This window comes from Thalassophryne amazonica, chromosome 14 (genome assembly GCF_902500255.1).
Source record: "Thalassophryne amazonica chromosome 14, fThaAma1.1, whole genome shotgun sequence".
NCBI lineage: Eukaryota > Metazoa > Chordata > Actinopteri > Batrachoidiformes > Batrachoididae > Thalassophryne > Thalassophryne amazonica.
In genome coordinates this window covers 17,716,640-17,743,232 of record NC_047116.1, presented here as the reverse complement: position 1 = coordinate 17,743,232, position 26,593 = coordinate 17,716,640, and the positions used below count along the sequence as shown (strand labels likewise).

Genomic DNA, 26,593 nt, shown 5'->3' with positions numbered 1-26,593 from the left:
TGCTGCTGCTCAGATCTCAAACCTTTTACATCTTTGGGTTCCACTGAGGCCATCTGAGCAGAGGGTTGCGCGCCGCGGCTGCGCCACTGTCACACTCTCTGGGTTCAGCAACCCAGGCTGGAGGTGAAGGCTGATCATCAAAGTCTTCTTCATGGTGCCCGTTTTCAAGGTTATACGATGAGCTGCTTCCATCATCTACAGATGGGTCAACGTGCTGTTGGCGAGCAGGAAGGCGAGAATCACTGGAGGAGGAGTTGATTCTGGAAATGCCATGCTTTGTTTGTCCTTTGGCTCACTGCTGTCATTTAGCACGTCAGCAGAGGGCACCTCCTTTAACGTGTCCAGCCTGTGCATAGGCATGGCCCTGCAGGAGGAAAGGCGTCCAGTTTGGCCAAATCTGGATCGCCGAGCAGGGTAGGCCAACTCTGACATGGTTTCATCATCACCTGGGACAGGTGGAGAAAATTAAAAAAAAAAAAAAAAACTACCTCCACCACCAAAAACAAGGTGAAAAATTCATTTCCATTCATATCTGGACCAAACAGCATTTGTGGGTGAGTCAATATCTGACCCTCACTTCTGATCAGTTCTTACTAAGACAATAACAACAACAAAAAACCCTGACATGATAACACTGAAATTTTATAACTTACACCAATAAAAAGACAGCTAAACCTGCAATGCCTATTTATTGTGACAGGTCATGATTTTATTTCCCCTCATGTTTTCCCTTCTTTGGTGATGGGGATTCAAGCTGTCTTGCTTTCTCTTGTGATAAAAACAAACAAAAAAAAAAAAACATGTATGAACTTGTTAGCCTGCACTAGCAACAAGTAGATATTGTATAGGGACGCAACCACTTATTTGTCTGGCCACGCTGCAAAATGTGACAAGTGCGATAAGCGTGTTCCATATGGGCGACTGTATCAACATCGGGGTCTCCACTTGCTCCCATGAGGATATGATGGACCTCATAGTACACAGACCTGGGTTTGAATCCCATTCAGGCTACCTGTTTGTTTCCTTGGACAAGACACTTAATCTACACTGTCTCAGTCCACCAAGCTGTAAAATGGGTACCAGCCTTTGCTGGGGAAGTAACCCGTTTCAAACTAGTGTCCCATCCGGGGGCCGTTGTAGACTCTCATCTACTTGACACTATGGAATCCAGATATAAACACCTGCACCCTCAGGCCTTGGGGCCTACACAGGATTCTAAGTTTATACACTACTGAACAGATGGTTATGAATGCTGTATTCCATTTTTGCTAATAAAGACCCGTAAATCCTACACAGTGTAGCTTTAAATATAATGTCTACACTTAAAATAATCAGGAACTGCAACCAGATTACAAAAATTGACAAAGGTTCCTCAGATGAACAAAAATCACATTGTAATATATTTCTTTTTAATTTTCCAGGTGCACCGGGTATCCTTTTTATATGCTATATGTTTTAATACTGTTATACCTCATACTTTCATACCTTTATCTACTCGAGAGCTCGTCACAAGAATTCCAATGTATCCAAACCATGCGTGCGAGTACAAATGACAAATAAATTCTCTATCATCTACTGGTTTGATGAATCCCATTAAGATAAAAATATATCTTAAATGCAGCTGCTTCTAAATTAATTCATAAGAATGAAGTAAAAGTGGATGTGCAGTTTGAAGAAGCTTACGTGTGTAGCTGAGCCGCTCGGCAGGAAACTTTGAGTCCAAACTCTTCCCAGTAGGAAGAGAGAAGTACTTATGGGATTTGGGAACCACCTGAGAAGAGAAATCAAATAAAGCAGCAGAATGAGAACAAGGCAGAAAAAAAGTCAGTAATAGTTTCTAAGAGAACTTTGATTGTGAAAGTTGTATCTGATACTAATTCTTTATATTTTCAGAACATTTTAAACGCTTTCCACAATCATACAGAGAAATTCGTGTCATACTTCCAACAGCGTCTCGTCTTACCATCTGAAAGCTGCCCGGCCTCAGGCTGCGGCGTATACTAGCGTGACGTCTGATCAGTATCTCTTTGGTCTGCCTGTCGTTGGGCAGCGCATGCTTATTGGTGAATGCCACCGTCTGATCAAAGAAAAGAAAGATACAACGTTGCGCTTGTTAAACTGACCGTCTGAGAAAAGCAGACACTTTATAGACAAAGCAGACACTCGACTGCTCATAAAAAAAAAATCTGTCCCCTTCTGTTAGACACACACACTTTATCTTTTTTATCATAAAGTGAAACAGATTTCCAGCATATACTGAAATAAATGAAAATATAAAACATTTCCACCTTTATAATAATAGTAATAGTAATAATAATAATAATTTTATCCTGCTAAGAAAGACTAAATGAGGTTTAATTTCTTTGAGAGTAAATGGTAAATTAGTGGAGATTAGGTAAGAAGTGGCCAAGTGTTTAGTGCGCTTGGTTTCAGTGTGGAAGGTTCCCATTTCAAACCCCACCCCTGCCACATTTCTCCATATAATGTAGAGTTGCCTCAGGAAGGGCATCCGGTGTAAAACGTGCCAAATCAACGCACAGACCCACCTTGGATCTGTTGTGGCACCCCTGACTGAAAACAAGGGAGCAGCCGAAGGGTCTTACTTACTACTTACTAGGTACAAGCGGGACAGAAGCGAGCATTTCCTGTTTGTCAACATCAAAGCTTCTGCAGAGTCTTTCCACAGGTGATGTCACACATGGAAAACTACTGCCGCCAGGTCTGTGCCGACACAAAACAAGGAGCTCTTACAGAGTCTCCAACTCTATGATTATACAACAAACAGGTGCTGGATATTTGTTTTTAATGGGGTTGTAATATGCAAAATAAATTTTTAATCAGCCTTTTGGGGTTAAATATGGCAACAGTTTCAAGACAAACATCTTTAAGTCCCCAAACACCTATATTCCTAAATGTAGAAAATCTCCTCCCACAAGTCAAATTTCAGCTGGAGAAATTGAGGTGACCAGCTCCTTTCCATTTGAAGCAACAGGTACAGAAACATATCAGACACCTGAACACTACTCTTTTCTTCTTTAAATTTTAAATGTCAGGCTCTAGCCCCCATATGATGCTTGACTGGAGTAAGTGGGCATAGAAAATGAATGAATGAATGAACTTTAAATGTCTGATTTTAAATGTGCAATGATTTTTTTTCTGCCACTAGAAGTCACCACCAGTGTTGGGGAAAGTAACTTTGGAAAGTTACTTCATTAGTTAATCTATACAGTTATATTTTACAGTTACTTCTTACATTTACTTCATTAGTAGCTGCAGACACCTTGTCGGCAGCTGCTGAATGTAATTAATAAAGTTACTCATAATCTAATTTGGTTATTTTTAAGATTTAGTACTCAGAAAAGTAACTATTAGTTACTTTGCTGATTAGTTACTTTTCTGATTGCTCAATCTTACGAGTAACCAAGTTAGATTACCCATTACCTTATTAGCTACATTACTTAGTAGTTGCAAGTTTTCTGCAGATTCTAATAAAGTAATTGCATAAAGCTGCTAATGAAGTAACTGCATAAAGCACCTGTATAAAGCAACTAAAAAAGTAACTTGTCAAAGTTACTTTCCACAACACTGGTCACCACTTTCAGGATGTAAACAAAGTTTCCCCCCTCAGACACACAACCCCTCCTCCACTGCACTGAGAACAAGGAACAGGTTTCACAGCTTTCTGGGGGGGGGGGGCAAATATATGTGGGGATTCTAGTTTGACCATGTTCTATGCCAGAAATATTCGTAGCTTCTCAATGTGACTTGGATGTATTTCTGGGAAGTTGCTGCCATCTGCCATCTGGTAAAAAAATTTCAACTGCTATGTCACAAGTCTCAATTTGAACATTGTTGCCTCTGCAGGGAGGGGAAACAATTTCACAGGGCAGGACTCAAATGCACTAAATGAGCATACGCTGAAATCTCTCACACTAAAAGTGAACATACAGCCCAACGAAAAATATTAGCAGGAGACAGAAAAGCTCTGAGCACAGAGGGAGTGTTGCTTCACTCTACGTACAAGACTCCACTAAACCACTATATAAATAGTTGCTGGCTGTTAAATTAATGAGTAAAATGCCATTTAGGACAACTTTAAGACATCAGGTGAGCAATATTAACATGCTGAAAAGATGGCAAATGTCCATTAAATGTCCACTGCTATTTATACCGGACAGTGTTTGACTACTGATGCACCATACTACGGTGAATTAACAGATGTATTTGTGGGTCATTCATTAGCGGATACTGTCAGGATAAGCAGTCACAACCGCCGTGTCCCTGACTGAGCATCATGACTGCATCTGCAACCCTGATCACAGTTACCGTTTACATTAATACGGCCCTTCAGTAGTCAAACGCACCGTGTCCAGTATTAACAGCGATACTTCCACGCCTGAAAGCTGATCATCCTGGCAGCACTGCAGCTGAAACTGACTCAAAGCAGTCATTGTATTCTAAACATTGGGTTTCATTTTCTATGAATGAAGAATTCCTAAAATTGTGAAGCATGCATGAAATAAGCTGCTGATGATCAATCAAAGCTGATCACATCACCAGCTGAAATCCTACAGGACTGATTTCATTCCTAATCACAGAAGACAAAGCGTGCTGATCATCCTTCCATCAGTATCTCACCCGCTGCCTGATCTTGTACATGTTCTTGGACAGGATGTCATGCATGTTCCTCAGGTCAGCAGCCATGAACTTCTTCCTGGATTTAGTAGGCGTTTTCTTCTCCTCACTTTGAAAAATAATAAAAAGAACACATGAGATGAACTTTCCCTTCCAACATGAAAACACAATATTGAAATAAAGAGGGGTCATACTACAGAGAGACGATGGACGGAGCAGCACTGATGTCTCCAGCACTGTGTCCCAAGATCTCCATAGCATTCTGTAGCTCCAGTTTCTTGTAGAGTGCCACAATGCTGGACTCAGCCCGGCTATCACGGATCAGGATCTTACGCAGGATCCGATTGTTAAACTTCATAAACCTGCAGTAAAAAGGAAGAGGACACTGATTCAGTATTGAACGAAGCAGGCGTCTGCGTGCACACGTGTGTGTAGGTTGCAGAAAATGGAAAAACCTTTAGGGGTGGGCGAGGACTAGGCTTGAAAACAACAGCTGGCAATATATTTTGCAGCCTTTTCGTTTAATTGAAAGGATTTAAAATCTAGATAAAAAAAATAATAATAAAAAAAACCTACATCCTTAGGAAAGAAAAATGGATAAATTATATATATAAAAAAAATAACACACCTTGCAAATGTAAGTCAAGAATAGCAGCAAAGCAACAGATTAAATAAATATGTGTAAGATTTTTAAAAACTGCAATGATACTGGAGGGACAGAAAGGAAAAAAAAAAAACCAAGACAGGGTGCAACAACAATACTTTGTCCAATTATTTCTGTTAATGGATAAAACTGAAACCATGTTTTAAAACAACATAACGACAGTGAATAAAACCATTAATACCCGAAGGATGAAATAATAAAATCATTACAATTATTTATTATTTAAAACAGAAAAAAACTACAGTAATAAAGCTGTTAAAATGTAACAAAAAATACTAATATTTAAAAATGGTCATGCAGGTTAAAAAACAAAACAAAAAAACAAAGAGAAAGTAGGAAGATTTTATGAGGAACTTATTTAAAAACATTTCAGAGCTTTAGCTGAATGGAGGAAGGTGAACACGACACCTTTTTAACCATCAAAATTCCACCTTACCTTGAAGAAAAGCGGTATCAAACAAAACCGCAAAGAACAAATGAACCAAAACTGTCACATCACTTCCAGTTTCACTGCAGGGGGCGGGGCTCTTCATTGTTAAAGGGGTCGTACGGTGCACCTTCAGCGAATGCTAATGTAGGTTATCAGGTCTTCAAAAAACATATTGAAGCTTGCAGGTAAAAATATCTCAGACACTGAGATGATGCATCTTAAAAATAAAGAAATTTAAAAAAAAAATTACAGGTCTCCAGAAATTATCCATTTATGTGCTTGTTGTTTTAACGCTCAGGGGTCCAGAAATATGAAAACCGCATTGATTTGGTCTCAACTAGCCTGTCCCATTTCAAAGACTCGTTGGAATGCGGTTTACATGTGCACCATTCTTTCTCAGCCGTCTGTATCCCTCGTGGCTCAAACAATCCCATGATGTCATGTCATTGCAAGCCCCCCCCCCCCCCCCCCCCCCAAGACAAAGTTGTTGGTAAATTTAAAAACAAACAAATAAAGGACACTTTTCAGCTCCATATGTACAATTGTAAATAAGCAAATGTTGATAAGTAAAATATAAATAAGTAATGAAAATGATTACTAAATGAAGGGTTACACCAACTACGCTAGCTTGCTGCGTGCAGCTGTCAGTGTTGCCAGGAGACAGGGAGGTAGGGGCGGGAACAGCTAATGACAATCGTAAAATGCTGATTTGGCTTTTACAGCGTCTCAGAAAGCTACATGGGCTATGAAAGGATGCAGCCTTTGAACTGGGACGCAGTCTATGACTTCCACTGGACAGGACGCCAGCCCAATGGAGGCTAGTTCCCCAGCCAAGGCCGGTGTCACCGACCGAACCGCCCCCCCCCCCCCAAAAAAAAATTGGTCTGCCCTGCCTTCACTGCGCATGCGTCATTAGCCGCGGTTCAGGGATTATCACCTCATTTCTGCTTCAAACTGCACTCCAGTCATCATCTATCTCAGCGACAGATATCTGAAGCATTTGTACAACAATCATTTCCACATAAATTCGTTATTTCATCATAAAAGATGGAGGAAGCCATCAGAGAGCTGCGGCTACACGAACTGCTAGCTGATGCATTCACTGCGCGTCGGCTATTTCAAAGAGTCACCAATATTGCCTCATTTCTGCTTAAAACTGACTTTAGAATGATTTAAGAGGCTTGTCATCTGATGGTTAATAATTCCATTAAACCATGTGATCGCTTTGGTTGAAGAGACTCTGTCTCAGACGAGCCGCTGAGCTCCAAAATGAGGCATGCGCAGTGGAGGCAGGGTGGACAAATTTTTAGGGGCGGACCGTTCGGTTTGTGCCCCAGATGTGTGTATCCTTCATTTTTGAGGGAAAAAAAGGCTGCATTTCTCAGCTGCATTCCAAGGAGCCTTTGAAATGAGACAGCCTAGTTGTACCACATGCATGCGGTTGGCGAATGCAGCCTTTGAACGATGCAGCCCATCAACTGAGACACAGCAACAGACATGTAGTATGACCGGGAAGGATGGTCACTGTTAAATATGGCACAGCACGTGATGATTATTACGATTTCATAGAGCTCAAGTCATTCAAAAAGGTAAAGTTCCTACTTGTCCTTCCAGTAATAGTGGCTCCACTGTCCACACAGGTCTTCGATTCCAGCGATGGTGTGCTCCATCAGCTGAGAACAGAGTCAAATCCATTATAACGAAAATGTTCTGTCCACCAGGCGTACAAACAGCCAGTGTGCAGCATACGTACCCTGCAGTGAATCTCCACATTGATGGTGTCCAGATTACGGTTGGTTCTGCGAACATTAATTAGCTCAATCAGAGGTCGAATACTGATGCCCTGCAGAGACGACAGGAAATGAAGTGACTGAGCATCAGACATTTAACACCAGACTGTGCATGGAGATGTTATGGTGGCTGAGAGAGGCCACAGCACTCTCAAATTAAGACAATACCAGCAAATACAGAAAAAAAAACACCTGGATCAATTAAACAAAATGGAGTTACATCAATAAAAGAAACTGCTTGCAAATGGAGACTATAAATATAACCTCCAACACAGGCAACAATTTAATGTGATGCCAAATCACACAATACATGCAAAAACACAGATGTGCTGCAAGGAACCACAACAACAGAAGTACTAACAACACAAAAAGAGGTTGCTGCCTGGAGGACTTTTACTGACTGATTGTTAAATGCGTCCCTGTTATAGAGGTGATTCACTTTGACTTTATTGATGATTTTACTTAAGATAGCTATATTTTCACATTTTATTTAATTTATTTTGAATGCATTAAACAGTATAAATCAGTTAAAGTTGTCCAGGCACAAACATCTTTCTATGCCTCTGTTGTGTTGTGGCTATTTGCAGCAAGTCTGTGTTTTTGCGTGCATTGTGTGAATTTGCAGCAGATATGTCTATAGAAAGTTTAGGTTATATTTATGTTTTCTGTGCTTGCAAGACTTGATGCAACAATCTGCCACTGAATTGATGCAGGTGTTTTTTTGTTGTTGTTGTTGTTTTTTTTAATTTGCCGGTGTTGTGACCACCGTAACACTGTTACCTTTATGCTGCACAAATTAAAGTTTTGAGCAGACACAATGATGATCCAGGGCAGCACCGATTCCTTCAGGAAGAAGTTACCACCACAAAAAAATGAGCATTTAGTCTGTTAATTGTCTTTATGGATGGAAGCCAGGAGAGAAGAAAGTAATGTGTTCTTTGGAACCTTAAATCTCCACCAGGTGATTTCACTGATTCCATCTGCTCAGTGAAATCACCTGGTGGAGTGGGTGGCTGCAAAGAAAATCTGCACCCTCTTGGCCCTGAGACCTAAAAGTGTCTGGTGTCCAGTATGCACAGCCAAAATCCCACACGGACTGATACTCTGTTATGGTAATCACTAATTTAAGAAGAAATAAGAAAATCTTTTGAGATTTTGGTGCTATTCTCTATTTTATATCACTGTAAACATATTCATTTGGGGCTTTTGATTATAAATCTGACAATTTGTGCAGCTGTTAATCTATCATAACCTTTTTTTTAATCCAATATTAGCATTTTAGACTAAATATAAACTGGGATTTTTTTTTCCCAGTTTCATTAAAGACACTGTTATAAAGAATTTCAAAATAAAATTATTTCCTCATATTGACCTGCATGAAATGTACTTACTTGGATAAACACAGTGACGATGATGATGGCAATGGTTGCGGTGATGAAGAGCTGCCTGCGGCCAATATTGTCGGACAGAGTGAAGGCCAACGCGAAGGAGATGGCACCTCTCAGACCACCATAGGCCAATCCAAACTGATCTTTGAAGTTAAATGGGATTGTGCGGAAAGGGTTAATGATCTGAGTCAGCACCAGGACACCTGGAAGAAGAATAAAGATGTGAAGATCTTCCTTTTAACGTGTTTTATTATCAATTTATTTAAAATGTCAGGCCATCAATGAACTAATGTAATTACAGAGTACAATAGACTCTGAAGGAGTACAGTTCCACACACTCCAAACAGTGTTAAATAAACTCTAATTTAGTCTTGAATCAAGTCTGTCATTGTATAAATGCTATAGTATACTAGATATGCAGACAGTCGAGCAGTGGTGGGCACAGCTAACCAAAAGTTAGCTTGATAACAGATAATCAGCTAACTGAAAAGTTATCTTTTATAAAGATAAACCGATAAACCACCCAAAAATTATCGGAAGCTACAGCTAACTGATAACCGATAACTTCCAGTATTGTCTCCGGTACACTTGCAACTACTAACAAGCTGATTGTGAGTTTTAACACCGCGATCACTGTTTATTATAATAGCTTCCAGCAGTGAAGCAGTTGAGAGGAGCAGCGAAGCTCAACTCTCTACTCAATAGCAGTGTCGCAGTGAAGCAGAGGTCTTGGAAAATAAAGCAGTGCTGACTTATGGTTTTGATTTATAAACAGTGATGCCGGTAACGCGTTACTCTAATCTAACCACTTTTTTCAGTAACGAGTAATCTAACGCATTAATCTTTCCAAATCAGTAATCAGATTAAAGTTACTTCTCCATGTCACTGTGCGTTACTATTATTTTTGCATTGTGGGTCAATAGCAGCATTAAACTTGGTCGTGGGCAGGAGGTCGGGGTTCGACTGAACTGCCCACTTTAAACGAGCTGTGAGCTTTTCATCCGCAGTTTTCTGCAGCAGCTACGACTCGTCCTCACCTCTTAAAGCGTGGTGACAGCAGCACACCTGCACTGAGCTTTACAAAGACATTTCTTTGCTTTTTTTTCCTCCTTTATTTTTATAATTCTGAGCTGAGCCGCTCCGTTTCTGCACGCTAAAAACAGCTGATCCTCCACGATGCGTCAACAACTAACACTATTTTACACTCAAATGCACCTAAACTCTCTTTCTGAGGACCACATGATGTGAAAACACAATAAAACTTTCTTACCTGTAAATCTGGTCATGTTTTCTGCATAAATAAGTGTTATCCATTCTTTGTCCTCAAACGCCAAAGCAGGGGTGAATCCAGATGGAATGATGGCGTGGGGCAGGGATGTGCCCCCCCACAACACCCCTAGATTAAAGGTCCAGTTTTGAAGGCTTTTTTTTTACTACAACTACTAATAATAATTTCGACAAGTAAAATGTTTAGAGAGAATTTAAATGTTAGAAAAATGTTAGAAAGAATTTAATAGTTACATTTATAAATAATGTAGGTTGGAAACTGCAAGTTTTAAATGGTAAATGGACTGCATTTATATAGCGCTTTTCCATCTGCATCAGACGCTCAAAGCGCTTTACAGTTATGCCTCACATTCACCCCGATGTCAGGGTGCTGCCATACAAGGCGCTCACTACACACGGGGAGCAACAGGGGATTAAAGGCCTTGCCCAAGGGCCCTTAGTGATTTTTCCAGTCAGGTGGGGATTTGAACCCATGATCTTCTGGACTCAAGCCCAACACCTTAACCACTAGACCATCACCTCCCCTAAGTTTTACTGTTACAGTGCTGTCAGCAGTTAAATATGAGATCAAGAAAGCGGCCTTTATTTTACTTTTTATAAAACAAGTATTTATTTTCATTGAAGTCAAGAAAGGGTGACTATGAAGTGAGTTTTGGCAAAACAAGTATCATTGTCATGTTGAGGTGGCAGAGGGTTGTTTTCGGCAGCTGGGGAAAGTAACTAAAAAAGTAACTAGCAATCTAACTTAGTTACTTTTACAATTGAGTAATCAGTAAAGTAACTAAGTTACTTTTTCAAGGAGTAATCAGTAATTGGATTACTTTTTCAAAGTAACTGTGGCAACACTGTTTATAAATAAAATTAATACCAACACAATAACTCCATTAATGTCAGTTCTGTCATTTGTACAAAGTTAAAATATAACATATATCTTTTAATTTTAAATAATGCACTATTTCTGAAGTTTTGTAGCAAACACAGACAAATGGTAAAGGGATTATGGGTAAAATGTGCCTCTACTAACACTGATTGGCTGACTCATTCATTCTATGTAAAAACCAACACGTTAATGTGAGATAGTATACTATCTGGAATGGGACCAGATGCAGTCACTGCAGAGTCTATTTTACTCTGTAAATTTACTGTGTTCCCTGAATTCTGACATAATTCCGAGGACGGAAGGCTTTACATCACAATCCATGACGCAAGGCTTCCAGATGTCAAGAAAATATCTGTCGCAACCAAAGATAAGGGTTTAAAAAACAAAACATCCACCAATCACCAACATGGCAGTGATACTGTCCTTACCCAGACCTCGCCAAACAAAGGCAAACAGCAGCGTGAAAAGGATGTAGCCCCAGTTCCACTCGTGCTCTGTTGTAATGGTCACAACCCCCAGGAAAAAGAAGATGAGGGTCTCCGAGATGGAGCCGAGCATCTTGACCACATGGCGGATGGTCGTGCAGGACCGCTGGGATACGTTCTCCTCCACGTAGTACTTCATGGTGAGTGCACAGGTTACAATGCTGCAGAAATACACCAAACAGCTGCTCAGAGCCATGGACCATCTGAACATCTGAATAAACTCAGAAACCAACTCACGCCATGATGGATGAGATGGCGAAGAGCTCCGCCACCAGGTAGGCCAGGTAGCTGTACATGAATATGAAGAGCGGCTCGATTTCCCGAACTCTGGAGGTGAACCTTGTGGTAAAAGAGGCCACAAAGCCAAACAGAATTCCAAAGCCCATACCGCCAAGACCGACCACAAAGAAACAAACTACTCCGAGGAACACGTCCACCGGCTCCACCACCGGCATGTCGGCCACAAAGGTGAACATGTTGTACAGCACCTGAAACCAAACACACACATACTGTATGTCCACAAGTGTATGGGAACACCATCCCAACAAAGACTCCATGTAGACGCAGTCATGTGTCAAAGGTTACAGGTGGCGTCAGGGGCTGTGGCAACTAATCTCAATGTTCCTGACAGAAGTGATTTGTTGAAATATTTACTCTGCTCTGTTTGTAGTGTGATAATGTCACTTCACTAAACACACTGAATGACTCAGGAAAAGATTTGTTTTGCCAGAGCGACCAACTTTGTTTTATATTCTTCCCATTACGCCCAAACCGCAAACTGTTTTGGGTCTCAAACCCAAATGTCTTCAGAGCATAAGCAAAAAAAATTTATAGTATTTAGCTTTACTATTCCAATGCTTTTGGAGAAGACAGTGTGTTCCACCTGCGTACAAGCCTGCGTGTATTTGTTCATTACAGTCTTCAGGTTGATTCCAAATTATCTACAATACACAACTGCCTGTAGCCGGAAGTGTTACCATGGTAATAACCAAGAACAACAAATGTCGCCTGTTATCCACATTTCACTAACCACCGAGGTTAAAGAGCAGATAATGGTCTTAAATTCCTCCTGAACTCTTAAGTTTCTACTTAAATTAATCCAAAAAATGACTAATTCTTGTTTTGAACAAGCAGCAACGCCCAGTGTTTTTAAAAAAAAACAAAGTGCCAAAACCTGCAAGTTCCCTGACTAGCCACCAGTTACACTTGAAGCTGGCTCCAAAGCAAAGTTAACCCTCATATAACCCCAAATTAAAATACGAGGTCTATTAGAAAAGTATCCAACCTTATTATTTTTTTTCAAAAACCATATGGATTTGAATCACGTGTGATTACATCAGACATGCTTGAACCCTCGTGGGCATGCAAGAGTTTTTTCACGCCTGTCGGTTACGTCATTCGCCTGTGGGCAGTCTTTGAGTGAGGAGTCGCCCACCCTCTCGTCGATTTTTTCATTGTTTAGGAATGGCTCAGAGACTGCTGCTTTGTTTGATCAAAATTTTTTCAAAACTGTAAGGCACAACTGAGTGGACACCATTCGATAAATTCAGCTGGTTTTCGGTAAAAATTTTAACGGCTAATGAGAGATTTTGGTCTGGTAGTGTCGCCGTAAGGACGGCCCACGGTGCCTGACGGCGATCTGCGCTTCGAGGCGGCAGCGTCTCGCCGTTTCAAGTTGAAAACGTCTACATTTCAGGCTCTGTTGACCCAGTAAGTCGTCAGAGAACAAAGAACTTTCAGAAGAAGTCGGCATGAGGAGTTTATTTGGACATTCCATTGTTAACGGACATTTTGTAATGAAAGAACGTGCTGGCAGAGTCGCATGTCGGGCCGGACCCGACCGCGGGGGGTCGCGACAGGAAAAACACCTCCGTTGGAAACCTTAACGGACAAGTTGGAACATGCCCAAGCTGTTAAACAATTTCTCAGTTACTCACTTGTTGAAAGCCATCAAAAGCCGCCTGAATTTTACAAATGGTTTTCAACACGGAGGTGTTTTTCCTGTCGCGGCGCACACAGATTCGCCGAGTCATCACGGAAACGACTCGGCGAATTTGCGCGCACGTCTTTCATTAAAAAATGTCCTTAAACAGTGGAATGTCCGCATAAAGTCCTCATGCCGGCCTCTTCTGAATCTTCTCTGTTCTCTCACGACGTCCTGGGTGAATTAAGCCTTAAATTAGGATGTTTTCAGGTTGAAACAGGCCGACGACGGCGCCTGGAAGCGCTGCACGACGTCCCGCTCCGTGGGAAGTCCTTACAGCGACAGAAACACCCCATAATCTCTCATCAGCCGTTAAACTTTTCACCGAAAACCAGCTTCATTTCTCGAATAGTGTCCACTCGGATATTCCTCACAGGTCCAGAAAAAATTTTGATAAAGCAACGCGCGCCGTCTCAAGTAGCGTATGAAACAAAGGAATTCAGCCGAGAGGGCGGGACCACATCTCACTCAAGGCCTGCCCACAGGGAAATGACGTCACCGACACGCGTGAAAAAACTCACGCATGCGCACGAGGGTTCAAGCATGATTGGTGTAATCGCACGTCATTCAAATCCATATAGTTAAAAAAATAAATAAAAGGGTTGGTTTATTATCTAATAGACCTCGTACACAGGTTTATCCAGGAAATAAACAGGTTTACAGACAGGTATATTCCCTATTCATGACAACTGTGTTAGATGGTGGATTTTTATATAACTCATCAGCATAAACTATTGTAAGACATAAAGTTATGACTATTAGGGGCACGGTCAATTTGAGTGTTAGCTAGCGTGTGCCTGGACCAGGTGACCACTGCTCGTGGCCTCTGCTAGCTTCTGACTTGACGTTGTTTGTCCTTTCTGTGCATTTATTTCAAATATTTGAGATAATATGGCTTATTGTGCACTTAATTGTACTAACAGACCCTCTAAGAAGTCTGTGCTCCGGTATTTCCACTGACTGAAGTTTTAATATGATTGAATTTGTATTTACCATCATTAGGACAAAGCAGGTATCAATAGCATGGTAACATCAGCTACAACCCCTGGCAAAAATTATGGAATCACCAGCCTCGGAGGATGTTCACTCAGTTGTTTAATTTTGTAGAAAAAAAGCAGATGACAGACATGACACAAAACTAAAGTCATTTTAAATGGCAACTTTCTGGCTTTAAGGAACACTATAAGAAACAAGAAAAAAAAGATTGTGGCAGTCAGTAACGGTTACTTTTTTAGACCAAGCAGAGGAAAAAAATATGGAATCACTCAATTCTGAGGAAAAAAGTATGGAATCACCCTGTAAATTTTCATCCCCCAAACTAACACTTGCATCAAATCAGATCTGCTCGTTAGTCTGCATCTAAAAAGGAGTGATCACACCTTGGAGAGCTGTTGCACCAAGTGGACTGACATGAATCATGGCTCCAACATGAGAGATGTCAGTTGAAACAAAGGAGAGGATTATCAAACTCTTAAAAGAGGGTAAATCATCACACAATGTTGCAAAAGATGTTGGTTGTTCACAGTCAGCTGTGTCTAAACTCTGGACCAAATACAAACAACATGGGAAGGTTGTTAAAGGCAAACATACTGGTAGACCAAGGAAGACATCAAAGTGTCAAGACAGAAAACTTAAAGCAATATGTCTCAAAAATCGAAAATGCACAACAAAACAAATGAGGAACGAATGGGAGGAAACTGGAGTCAACGTCTGTGACCGAACTGTAAGAAACCACCTAAAGGCAATGGGATTTACATACAGAAAAGCTAAACGAAAGCCATCATTAACAACTAAACAGAAAAAAACAAGGTTACAATGGGCTAAGGAAAAGCAATCGTGGACTGTGGATGACTGGATGAAAGTCATATTCAGTGATGAATCTCGAATCTGCATTGGGCAAGGTGATGATGCTGGAACTTTTGTTTGGTGCCGTTCCAATGAGATTTATAAAGATGACTGCCTGAAGAGAACATGTAAATTTCCACAGTCATTGATGATATGGGGCTGCATGTCAGGTAAAGGCACTGGGGAGATGGCTGTTATTACATCATCAATAAATGCACAAGTTTACGTTGATATTTTGGACAATTGAAAGGATGTTTGGGGATGATGAAATCATTTTTTAAGATGATAATGCATTTTGCCATAGAGCAAAAACTGCGAAAACATTCCTTGCAAAAAGAAACATAGGGTCAATGTCATGGCATAGGGTCAATGTCAACGAGCAGATCTGATTTGATGCAGGTGTTAGTTTGGGGGATGAAAATTTACAGGGTGATTCCATAATTTTTTCCTCAGAATTGAGTGATTCCATTTTTTTTTCCTCTGCTTGGTCTAAAAAAGTAACCGTTACTGACTGCCACAATCTTTTTTTCTTGATTTCTTATAGTGTTTCTTAAAGCCAGAAAGTTGCCATTTGAAATAACTTTAGTTTTGTGTCATGTCTGTGATCTGCTTTTTTTTTTTCTACAAAATTAAACAACTGAATGAACATCCTCCGAGGCCGGTGATTCCATAATTTTTGCCAGGGGTTGTACACTGATACTATATGCTGGTCATAGTTTTTCATACCCGCACCCAAGCCACCTGTTATACAAAGCAGCATCTCCCCTTAATCGAAGCCTGCCCAACTGTGTACACATTTAGTCACGTCCCTTGTGATCGAAAACGAGAGGTGTTGCTTTTATACACAAATCTGGGTTTAGCTTACTGACTCCTGAGGGTCTAAAACAGTGGTGTCCAAACTATTCCAGAAAGAGCCAAGAGGGTGCAGGTTTTCTTTGCAGCCACTGACTTCAGCAGGTGATTTCACTGATGAAGGTTCATTTGACTCTCTGCTCTGCTCAGGATGCCACATATAGCCAAGGTCAGGTGAATAAAATTCAAACATGTTACTTTATCACTGTATATAGGCCCCCAGGCCCATATTTGGAATTCTTTGATGAATTTGGTGAGTTTATCTCTAATTTGGAAACCCGTGTAGATATCATTCTGATTGTTGGTGACTTCAACATTCATGTATACATGCCTTCTTCCTTACATGGGCCACCTGTTACGTTCAGAATTGATTTTAAAATTTTAGTCTTGACTTTTAGAGCTTTTAATGGACAGGCCCCCCAATACATCATAGACCTGTTAACCCCCTATTCTTCTGGCCGCTCTCTCTGGTCCTCAGGCCAGAACCTTCTGAAGGTCCCTAAGACCCGGTTTAAAACTCGGGGGGGACCTGTCATTTCAAGCAGTAGCCCCCCAGGCTGTGGAACGCCCTGCCCCCGTCTCTCCATGTGGCCGACGCTCTTGATTCCTTTAAAAAGCAGCTGAAGACACTTTTATTTAGACAAGCTTTTAATTAGTGGCACTACTTTTGTTTTTATTTTGCTGTTCTAACTTTGTTGTATTCTATGCCTTTGTTTGTATCTATTTTACTGCACTCTGTAAAGCACTTTGTGATCAGTATCTGTGAAAGGTGCTATATAAATAAAGTTTACTTACTTACTTACTTTTGACCCCCTGTGCAAATCATTTATGGACATTGTAGATGCATTATGACTCCAGCAATAGATTCAGGGTTCAACTCACATTAGTGGAAACCCCCTGGATTTCATCTTTGCTTGCGGTATTGCCGTCTCAAACATTGACATTGTGTCTCTTGCGTCAGTGGTTTCAGATCACTCACTTAATAACTTTATAGTCTCAATGCCTTGTCTTCTGTTTGTAAAGAAACTCTTGTACAATCTGTAAAAACTTTGTAACTGTTAGAATGGCCTAAGCGGCAGGTCAACCCTCTTGGTCTGGTCTGCTTGAGGTTTCTTCCTCATTATCACCTGTGGGCTTGCTCAGGGGGGTTGGTAAGGTTAGACCTTACTTATGTGAAACACCTTGAGGCAGCTTTGTTGTGATTTGGTGCCAAACAAATAAAATAAATGAACTGAATCTAGTCTGCAAAAATGTGTGTTAATCCATCATCCAAACCCAGGTTACCTAGCTGGTTAGCCTTAGCTAGCTTCAAGAGAAGCGGGTGTGTTCGGATGTCATTCATCCTGCCCATGTCATGAGATGAGTTTGTCAGAAAATGGAGTTTATCTGATCATGTAACACTGCACACAAAGCACCTCAGACACTGACCAACCTTTTTTAGTCATTTATTTAAAGCAGGACAGCATGCCAACGGCTCCCATTACCTTTTTAAAATGTTTGCATAGCAACGGCTGGAATGATGCGCTCTCAGGCTGGAGCAACATTAATCTGTCACCATCCAGCAATAATTACATTATGGATTGACAAATAGTTTCCAATTACTTTAATAACCGATTATTCAATCGTGTTTTAATAAAAAATAAATAATGCAGAATTTTGACTTGCCTGAGGTGGAGATTAGATAGAACTTTATTAATCCCTTAGGAAGACTCCTTCAGGGAAATTGAGGTTCCAGCAGCATTGTATAGTAGCACACAGGGTAAGAAGCCACAAAGTATCAAAAGTAAAAGTAAAAAGAAAACAGTATATACAGGATATACCTCGCCTTCACCTGGTTTATGCACATAACATATGTGGCACATGTGCAACGGAGATGTGACAACTGAACTCGTGACTATGCTTTAAGGTGGAGAATGATGAGGACTGATGTGATGAAATACCTGAATTAAGCAGGTCAGCCTCTGTACTGAAGAGCCCAACAGGCCTGGTTATACATGTATTAATTTTATATAAAACCTGGGTGTCCCCTTCACCATCTCTAGTCACTGGTGACACCTGTCTGCTTGATTATGCTGAGAAAAGCGCCACATGGTCAATATGTCATAGTTGACGTCTGATCACAATGGAATTGACACAAATCATCTGAGTCTCCAAGTAGGAGCTCATTGGGCACAAAATCATTCCAGTGGTACCCAAGGATCCTCTGAAAATATATCAAATACCAAAGAGATACAGTCGTCGCCTTATAGGATTTATTATAAAAACAACACCAACAAATATTCAATGATCTCCCTTTGAAGACACTGGACTGGAATTATTCATACACTGTGGTACCACTGTGTGAAGTTTATTGAAATTCACAAGTCAATTTAGGAGGAACTGCTCTTACAAGATTCAATGACCAACAGATGAATTAGCAGGGTGATTCCTATACTGAATATCCCCAAACATCTTCCAGCATAGACAGATGACTCATCCAGTGGACTGATGTATGGATCCAATTACCACTGTTGAACTCTCTCCTCAGACCGACAAATGAACAGGCAAGGAGGCTTATCATGCCTCTTATCGTGCCCCTGTTCTGTGGAATGATCTTCCTGCATCAATAAAACAGTCAGATTCTGTGGAGACTTTCAATCCAGACTTAAGACGCACTTATTTTTGCTTTTGTATGGCTAGCATACTGGCACTGTATAGTTCTACGCTTTTTACTCTTTCAATTCATTTTACTAGGAAACTGAGCGAGCCGCGACCTCAACTTTACCTAAATTCTGGGTCTTTTAGTGAAGCTTAGGGCTAGTGGCCAGCGATCACCTTAGCATTTCCTTTTTTTTCTTGTTGTTTAATGCTGACAAATTATACTGTATTTGTTCTCCTTCTGACTCTGTTTTTTCTCTCTGTTTAAGGTGCAGCTCTATCCAGAGATGGTGTGGTATTTGTGCTGAAAACCCTCCTGTCCTGTGCACCAACAGCATTTCTTGCATATTCATTTTGTGAATTGTTCTACAATTTGTGTCTGTAGCATGGCCCAAGCAGAGGGTCACCCCTTTGAGTCTGGTCTGCTTGAGGTTTCTTCCTCAGAGGGAGGTTTTCCTTACCACTGTTGCTCTGGGGGTTAGTGAAGCGCCTTGAGGCAACTCTGTTGTGATTTGGCACTATATAAATGAAAATACACGTAAATTGAAATTGAGGCTACTTTTTTTGGTTAGCCTGTTGGTGTGACCAGCAAATGTTAAGGTTGAAGGTGAAAGGGGGTTGTGCAGTCCTCTACCCAGCTTCCCACTGATGCTTATAGTTCCACGGGTGCACAGGGTGCCACATGCAGTAGCACAGCATTGACTGGTGTAGCTTTTGTATTGGAGGATCAATCGCTGAGACTCTGGGTCAAAAACCTTCCTCGGAGGCACCAGACTGGAGTGCGGCTGCTGGCTTCTCAAGACATGTCCATGTCCCCAGTGTGTACACATGACAAGACTGTCCAGTACACATTCCAATTTTCTGTCAGGGTTCATTCCTTTATTCTTTCACCAAGGCAGCAGGAGACTCATAGGGAGTGAGGCATCCTGCTCCCCGTAGAGATGCAAAATATGGGACCACTAGGAGAGATGGATGTGTCGTTATGCATCACCACAGGATCAGCACTTAGGTTACGTGCAAATTAGGCAAAATATAGGTCAGTCCTGTTATCTTGCATGTTTAATTTCTGATATGCACCAGTTCTTGTTCCACTTGTGCAGCCATAAAAACATCCCCATCTTTCACCCACCTGGTTACCATATTGCTGTTGTAGATCCAGCCAGGCATTTCTGCCAAAGTATCGCACTTGATTGGTGTAATTCGGGAACAGAAAACACACAGAGCAAACGGCACCTAGGCTTTTCCAATCTCCTGGGTAAATGTTTGTCTTCCACTCAGCTCTGCTACAGTGTTCTAAACAAAAGGGTCACCACACCAAAGCTAAGAGCAAATGTATGATGGCAGGAGGGCGGATCGGCGTGTTTGAGCACAATGTGAGTGGAAGGGGGAAAATTTGAGCATGAACCTGCCTCAGACTGTTGTGAGTTAACTTCACCCACCAGGCAAAAATCTAACAATGACCTTAGAAACTGGTTTGACAGCATCTGAACAAACAGACTCACAACAGTACACAGCTCCAGATATATTTGTTTGGTGCAGCCTCGCATAACATTCCCCACACGTCCATATTTTGAATAACTTATCTTCTCTGCGATCATATAAGCTTATCCACCCTGCACAAACGTGGCATGCATCCCGAACAAAAAAATAGACTGGTGATATCTGGTGAAACCTGAGATGAGCCTTAGGTGTCAAACAACAGAATAATTCCAGACAAAACGATCCAGGAACTGGCACTTCATAGAAGAGCAGTTTGTAGATCATCCTAAACGGGACTTTAAATGTTTAACGTTTAAATAAAAGAATCCGTCTGTGTGTCTGAAGGTATGACAAATTACTAGATTAGACAATTATCACCAATTATTATCAATTAGACAATAATCACCACCCAATCTGACTATCAATTAGACATTAAAGGCAGATTTTAGAAATGCAGCCTGTTTTGGCAGAAACTGTTTTTAATTTTTAAAAAATGGCATATATTAAAATAACATTCCAACAATCTCCTGCATATCATTCATTAGCTTTTGGTGAAGACATAAGTTTACATCACTATGTTCAATTATTCATGATTTTCAGTGGGTCACTACTTTACATAAACAGAGATTAATATCGACAGAATATATTGATGGAATATTGTTGGTGTTTGTGTTGTTGCAATTAAAAGCCATCCAATCTATTATCCAAAAATATAAAACACTGAGACTATATAGACGTTCCGACAATGAGGATGGAGGCCCAAATCACTAACACTGTCGAATTAAACGTTAGTTCTACAGGTAAAAACAGAATCTCAGTATCAGAACTAGAAGCACTCAGAGAGTGCAAACCTCCGCTAAGGCCATTGGGGTCACTGACGTCATACATCCACACGCCGTGGAATCATTGAACCTAAAAAAGTCTAACAATGATGTTTGCTCAGTAGTAAAAAAGTTTCATCTGCTGTGACTGGATAGCATGTATCCTTAGCGCTTGGCATCACGGTTTATTGCAACTTGCACCTTTCCCAGAAGCTACTGTCATCTGAGCACTGATATTGATGTTGCATGTGCCTATAGACAAAAACAAATAAGAGACAAAATTCAATTTATTATTCAACTAAACTCCAAATATATGAATTTTTTTTTAACATTTATGAAACACTTCTCTAAACAAGGCCATAAGGTCACTGACCCTAAAGAGATTCCCTCCTTGGCACAGTGATCTATTTCTTCTCTAAAATTGTATATAATAATCATTAGATTATTAATATATAAACAAAAATAAATTTAAGAAATATTACAATTTGATGAAAACAAATGCACCCGAACGTGATGACAGCTGCAACTGCTTAATGCTAACTTTTAACATTGAAAATGCCATAGACATGCTAACGCATTAGCATCGGGATCCGGATCGTGATCCGGATCACCACAAAAATTTAATCTCTTGTTCCTCTTGTCATTTCCAGCCACTCCACAAAATTTCATCAAAATCTGTTCAAAACCTTTTGAGTTATCCTGCTGACAGACAGACAAACAAACAAACGCGACCGAAAACATAACCTCCTTGGCGGAGGTAATCAGACATAATGTTCATAAAACGCAACAAAGTTAACTTCATGAGTGTGTGTTCTTCAAAATGTTTTTTTTTTTTTTTTTTTTTTTTTTTTTTTTAAGAAACCTACTTTACATTGAATTTTAACGCAAAATACAGGAAATGTTCAACTTTAGCAAAGATCTGAGTAATTTCATGGTTCTCTTGGAGCTTTTCTGTGCTGCAATTTGTGGCCACAACAAATTCCTATAAAGTTTATTCTTCTTATTGCAAATTAAGTGGCCCTGTGTGCACCGCTCATTAAAACTCCCATGCATTTGTCTCCTGACTCTTCTGGGCAGTGTTATAGGATCATATCAACAGGACGCAACTGCAGCCTTTCAACGGCTCAGCGTGTTTTCATAACAAGCACCAACCCGGTGAAAATCAAATCAGGCATGTTGCAGTAAGCCTCCCTGTTTTGCACTCATGCCTGTTTCATATAAAAGGTTCACGTTTTCTGTCAGGTGACATCAGCTGTGGCACGGATCGTGGCTACTCACCACAGTGACGGCATCGTTGAAGAGACACTCCCCGAACACTATGATATAGAGCTGCTCGTTGACTGACACGTCCTCGAACACACTCAGAACGGCCACCGGGTCTACGGCCGAGATGATGGTGGCAAACAGCAGGTTCTCCTGGAGGCTGATGTCCTGCACGCCGAAAGCTTCAATCTGACATATGGCGAACAGAGACATGCCTATGCCAATGCTGTTCCACAGAGTCCCCACCACTGCAAACCAGAACACCTGCATACATACATCATGCAAAATGATTAACACGGAGCGAGCCTGACACTGATGCTGCAAAACAGGGCTGAGTTTGGAACACACCGTGCCAACGTTCTCAAAGAAAGGCCTGGTGGGCATGAAGTAGCCCGAGTCCAGGACAATGGGGGGCAGCATGTAGAGGAAGAAAACATTGGATGTGAGCACAGCAGGAGGTTCCTCGTGGACAGAGTGCATGATGGCGCCCACGATTAATCCAATGCTGATCAGAAGGCACGACTCCGGCACCCAAACGGTGATCCTTTCGTACACATGGAACCCTGTGAAGAGAGCACGTGGCTCAGAAAGAGGCTGAAAATTACTCATCTCTGCCTGCAGCCAAGATCTTCTATGAAAAGGTCCCAATTGTCAGATAATCAGCACAGGTTTACTCCCTTTGGATCAAGGTCCTGGGTTCGAATCCCAGTCAGGACGTCTCACTAAGAAACTTTGTACATACTCCAAATAAGCAAATGTCCTGGAGCAAGAAGAAAACAAATCACTTTACATCATTTGAGGAAGCAACAATAACAAACTTACATCAATTAGTTTCTCAGACATGAAGATTTGTTCCTTTTATGTCATTGTGAAGTGAACATCAAAGTGGAAAAAGGTAAAGAAGGATGTTCACATGAATGAGGACAGGAGCTTGTACATGGGGGTCTACACATGCAAACCAACAACTTCTTTTTCATTCTCACCACCCAAACATTTGTAGTTATCAGAACCCTGCAACACGGGGCTGATAGCGACCCTACAAGTGCTCAGGGCCAAGAAAAAAAAAACCAAACGTTTATGGATATCCTAACTGGATCTACAAGCGCTAGAAGGAATGCAAACACTGTGAGTGATGAAGAAAAGAAGAACAAAAGGAATATTATTGTAATGGGGTCCGGACAGGTCAACCCAGTATCCATCTCGCCTCCAATTCCAAATGCCAAGTCACCCCATGGTGCAGGTTCCCCTGCTGTCCAAGTCCCCATGCATATTATTATTTATGTATAATTGTCAGATATATTCATAAAGGTCATCCTTCACCTGGTATAAACCCTGCATTTTGTTGCATGAATTTACAGACTTGCGAAATTTATTGATATTTTTATACAATTATTTATTTACCACAGTTGTTCAATAGCATCAAGTGTGCAAGATCCAGGACACACTGGAGGGATTATATTTCCCGGGTGTCTTGAGAATACCTTGGGATCTCCTGGGTAAAGTTAGACGACTTGGCCGACGATAGGGAAGTGTGGGATGAGCTGCTTGGTCTTCTGCCACCGCAACCCGGAGAAGTGGCAGAAAATTAATGAATCAGATGTGCAATTATTTTCAATGAGTTGAAAAGCACAATACAGTCTATAGATACATTGTCCTTTAGTGAAGGAAGAGCATCAAGATTAGTGCATTTGTTGTTAACTTTGACAATAATTTTATATAATTTATACTGGTTATATCATTATCGTTTGTCAGTTATTCAAAGGAGTGACTTGCTCAGTGACTGAGATAGTGGGGCAAGAAGACATGAAATCCATAGAGACTCAGGAGGATTTTTAACAAACATTTCATGAACTTTTCAAACCCAACACCATCAGACAGAAAGTAGTTGACCCCAAAAACCGCACCACAAACATCCACAAAACCGGTCTGGTGTATGAGGTTTGGTACAATAAGCTGACTCAACACAGAAGGGCCAGTGCTGATCAGAACCTGGCTGTCTATACCTGAAGGAGAAGGAACACACCTTCAAAGATAACAATGTTCAAATATAAGACAGAGGATATGGCTGTTTCAACAAGAGGTATCGAGGAAACCATCTTTGTTAAAGTGATGAAACCTTTACTAAACTTAGGTGGGGGCTGAGACACCACCTATCCTTTTATCAGTTCCACGCACACTCAAATTTCATCCTCACCTCTCCTCATACGAAACTAAGAACAGTAGCAACTCACAGCTGAACTCGAGTGACCTTTGCCGAGTCTCTCACTGCTCCAACTATACAACAGATTGTCTTTTTCTGAATGAAAAGCGAAACATCATCAAGGAACTAAATCCAGTTGACCTGACTCAATTGTTTTCTTGTGTGTTACGCGCAGTATTGGAAGGAAGACCAAATATGAAGCTTTTGTGCTTCCAAGTTTGACCAATTCCTTTGGAAGTGTGCAGTGATCTCCAGAATATACAAAGATAAATGATCCCAGAACTGTACTCTGACCATATTGGATTCTGCTGTTGTGAAAGATTTCCAAAAGTGGCAAAGCTGTTGCACATATCTCTAAAGATTGGACAACTTTCCTAACTTTTTATGCATTTCAGAGAAATTAAACCCTAACCCTAAATCATTTAAGATAAAGTACATTGCAACATCGCTGAGACATCAGGATTGAATCACTTCCTGTATCTAGAAGAGCGCAGCACACTTCCAGAAATGGAGGCCTGCTTTAGAAGCATAAAGATTTCCCAATTTTCCCACCTTTACATACTTGCCCTGACATTTTTCAAGAGTGGTAATGAATTATGCAAAGGTTCTTTAATGATTTGGAATGGCGTGTGAGTCTATAATGTAATTATCAATGTCCATTGTTTACTGTTGTTACATAATGTCCATAATTTCTCCAAAAATATTAGTCTCCTGCTGATATGATTGAAATCCAATGAGTGTGCGTGTCCTTGTCAGTTTAAATGATCTCACACACAAACAAACATATCTTATCTTACATGTCTTATTTCATACTTAATGATCAGGCATGCAACCTTCTGGCTGGTGAGCCATGTCTTCCCAAAAGGCCACCAATTTGAAATCTCTCCACTGCCCAATCAATTGATCAACGCGTAATTTAAATAAATATTTGCATCTCTAAAATCACCTCATATAAAATTATTGATTTAATTTTTAAAAAAATGAATAACTCACCAATCTTTGCAAATGAAGCCAGTAACACCCAGAGAGTGATCTCAAAGGGAATTTGGATGCGTGGGTAGTTCATAGTGAAGACGGGTAAATTGGCTTTCTGTGCGTCGGGGAAGGCCTGGGGGCCATCAGCAGGTTTGATCGGGGGCAGGATGGTGACGCCGCTCGGTTTCTCTGCAATTTCCCCACTGCACCCATAAAAAACACTTAAAACTGTGCAAACGAAGAGTAAAATTTCTGTGCGTTTTCTGATGTTTAAATCCATTTTCCTGCACGGAAATCCGAACTGACATGAAAGTCAGTGACAGCCGGAGGAGGTTAAAAAAAAATAAAATAAAAAGTTGATGAGGTGAGAACTTCAGTTTTTGCTGCTAAAAGGTGACAAATGTCATGACTCAGTTCACTCCTACACGGCTGTCCGATCCGGATCGGAATCCTTCAAACTACACCTACACTGTACACCTGTAGTCGACCTGGCGCGCGCTCGCGTCTAACGCCAGGTACGGACAGGGCGCGGCCCCGAGAGCTGCTCTGATTGGCTGTCACCGGCTGAGAATGAAAGGGCGGGGCGTGACGTTTCTGGCGTTCAGGGGAAAACTCTTCAGTTTCGGTGGCAACTGCTGCTCCAAGAGGGATCTAACCTTCAACAGCAGTCAGGAAGTTACTGCTATTAAAAAAATAATAAAGATGTCTCTGCAACAAATCTTAAGGAAGTTATAGTTACAAGAAACTACATCTATGAGATAATATGAGATACTGAGTCATAACATAGTGTACACACACACACACACACACACACACACGCACACATATATATATATATATAGACAGACAGACAGATACTTTATTACAGACTCAAGGTCCAGATAAAAGAAACAAAACACCATACATACAACAACAACAACGAAAAATATAAAAATAAATAAATAAATAAAATAGGGACATTAAACACCCTTGAATAAA

At 40.8% G+C, this 26,593-nt stretch overlaps 1 protein-coding gene across 1 annotated transcript; it reads right to left on the bottom strand.

Annotated features, from left to right (window-relative positions):
* slc9a2 (solute carrier family 9 member 2) lies at positions 1 to 26,074 on the bottom strand. Its single transcript, XM_034186693.1, is given in 14 exon segments — positions 1 to 294; positions 297 to 446; positions 1,684 to 1,771; positions 1,964 to 2,077; positions 4,639 to 4,744; positions 4,830 to 4,997; positions 7,332 to 7,402; positions 7,483 to 7,572; positions 8,911 to 9,110; positions 11,503 to 11,720; positions 11,797 to 12,047; positions 22,456 to 22,704; positions 22,789 to 23,003; positions 25,634 to 26,074. Coding segments are annotated over 14 exon segments (2,451 nt in total). The 5' UTR covers positions 25,896 to 26,074; the 3' UTR covers positions 1 to 25.
* Positions 26,075 to 26,593: the final 519 nt, after the last annotated feature.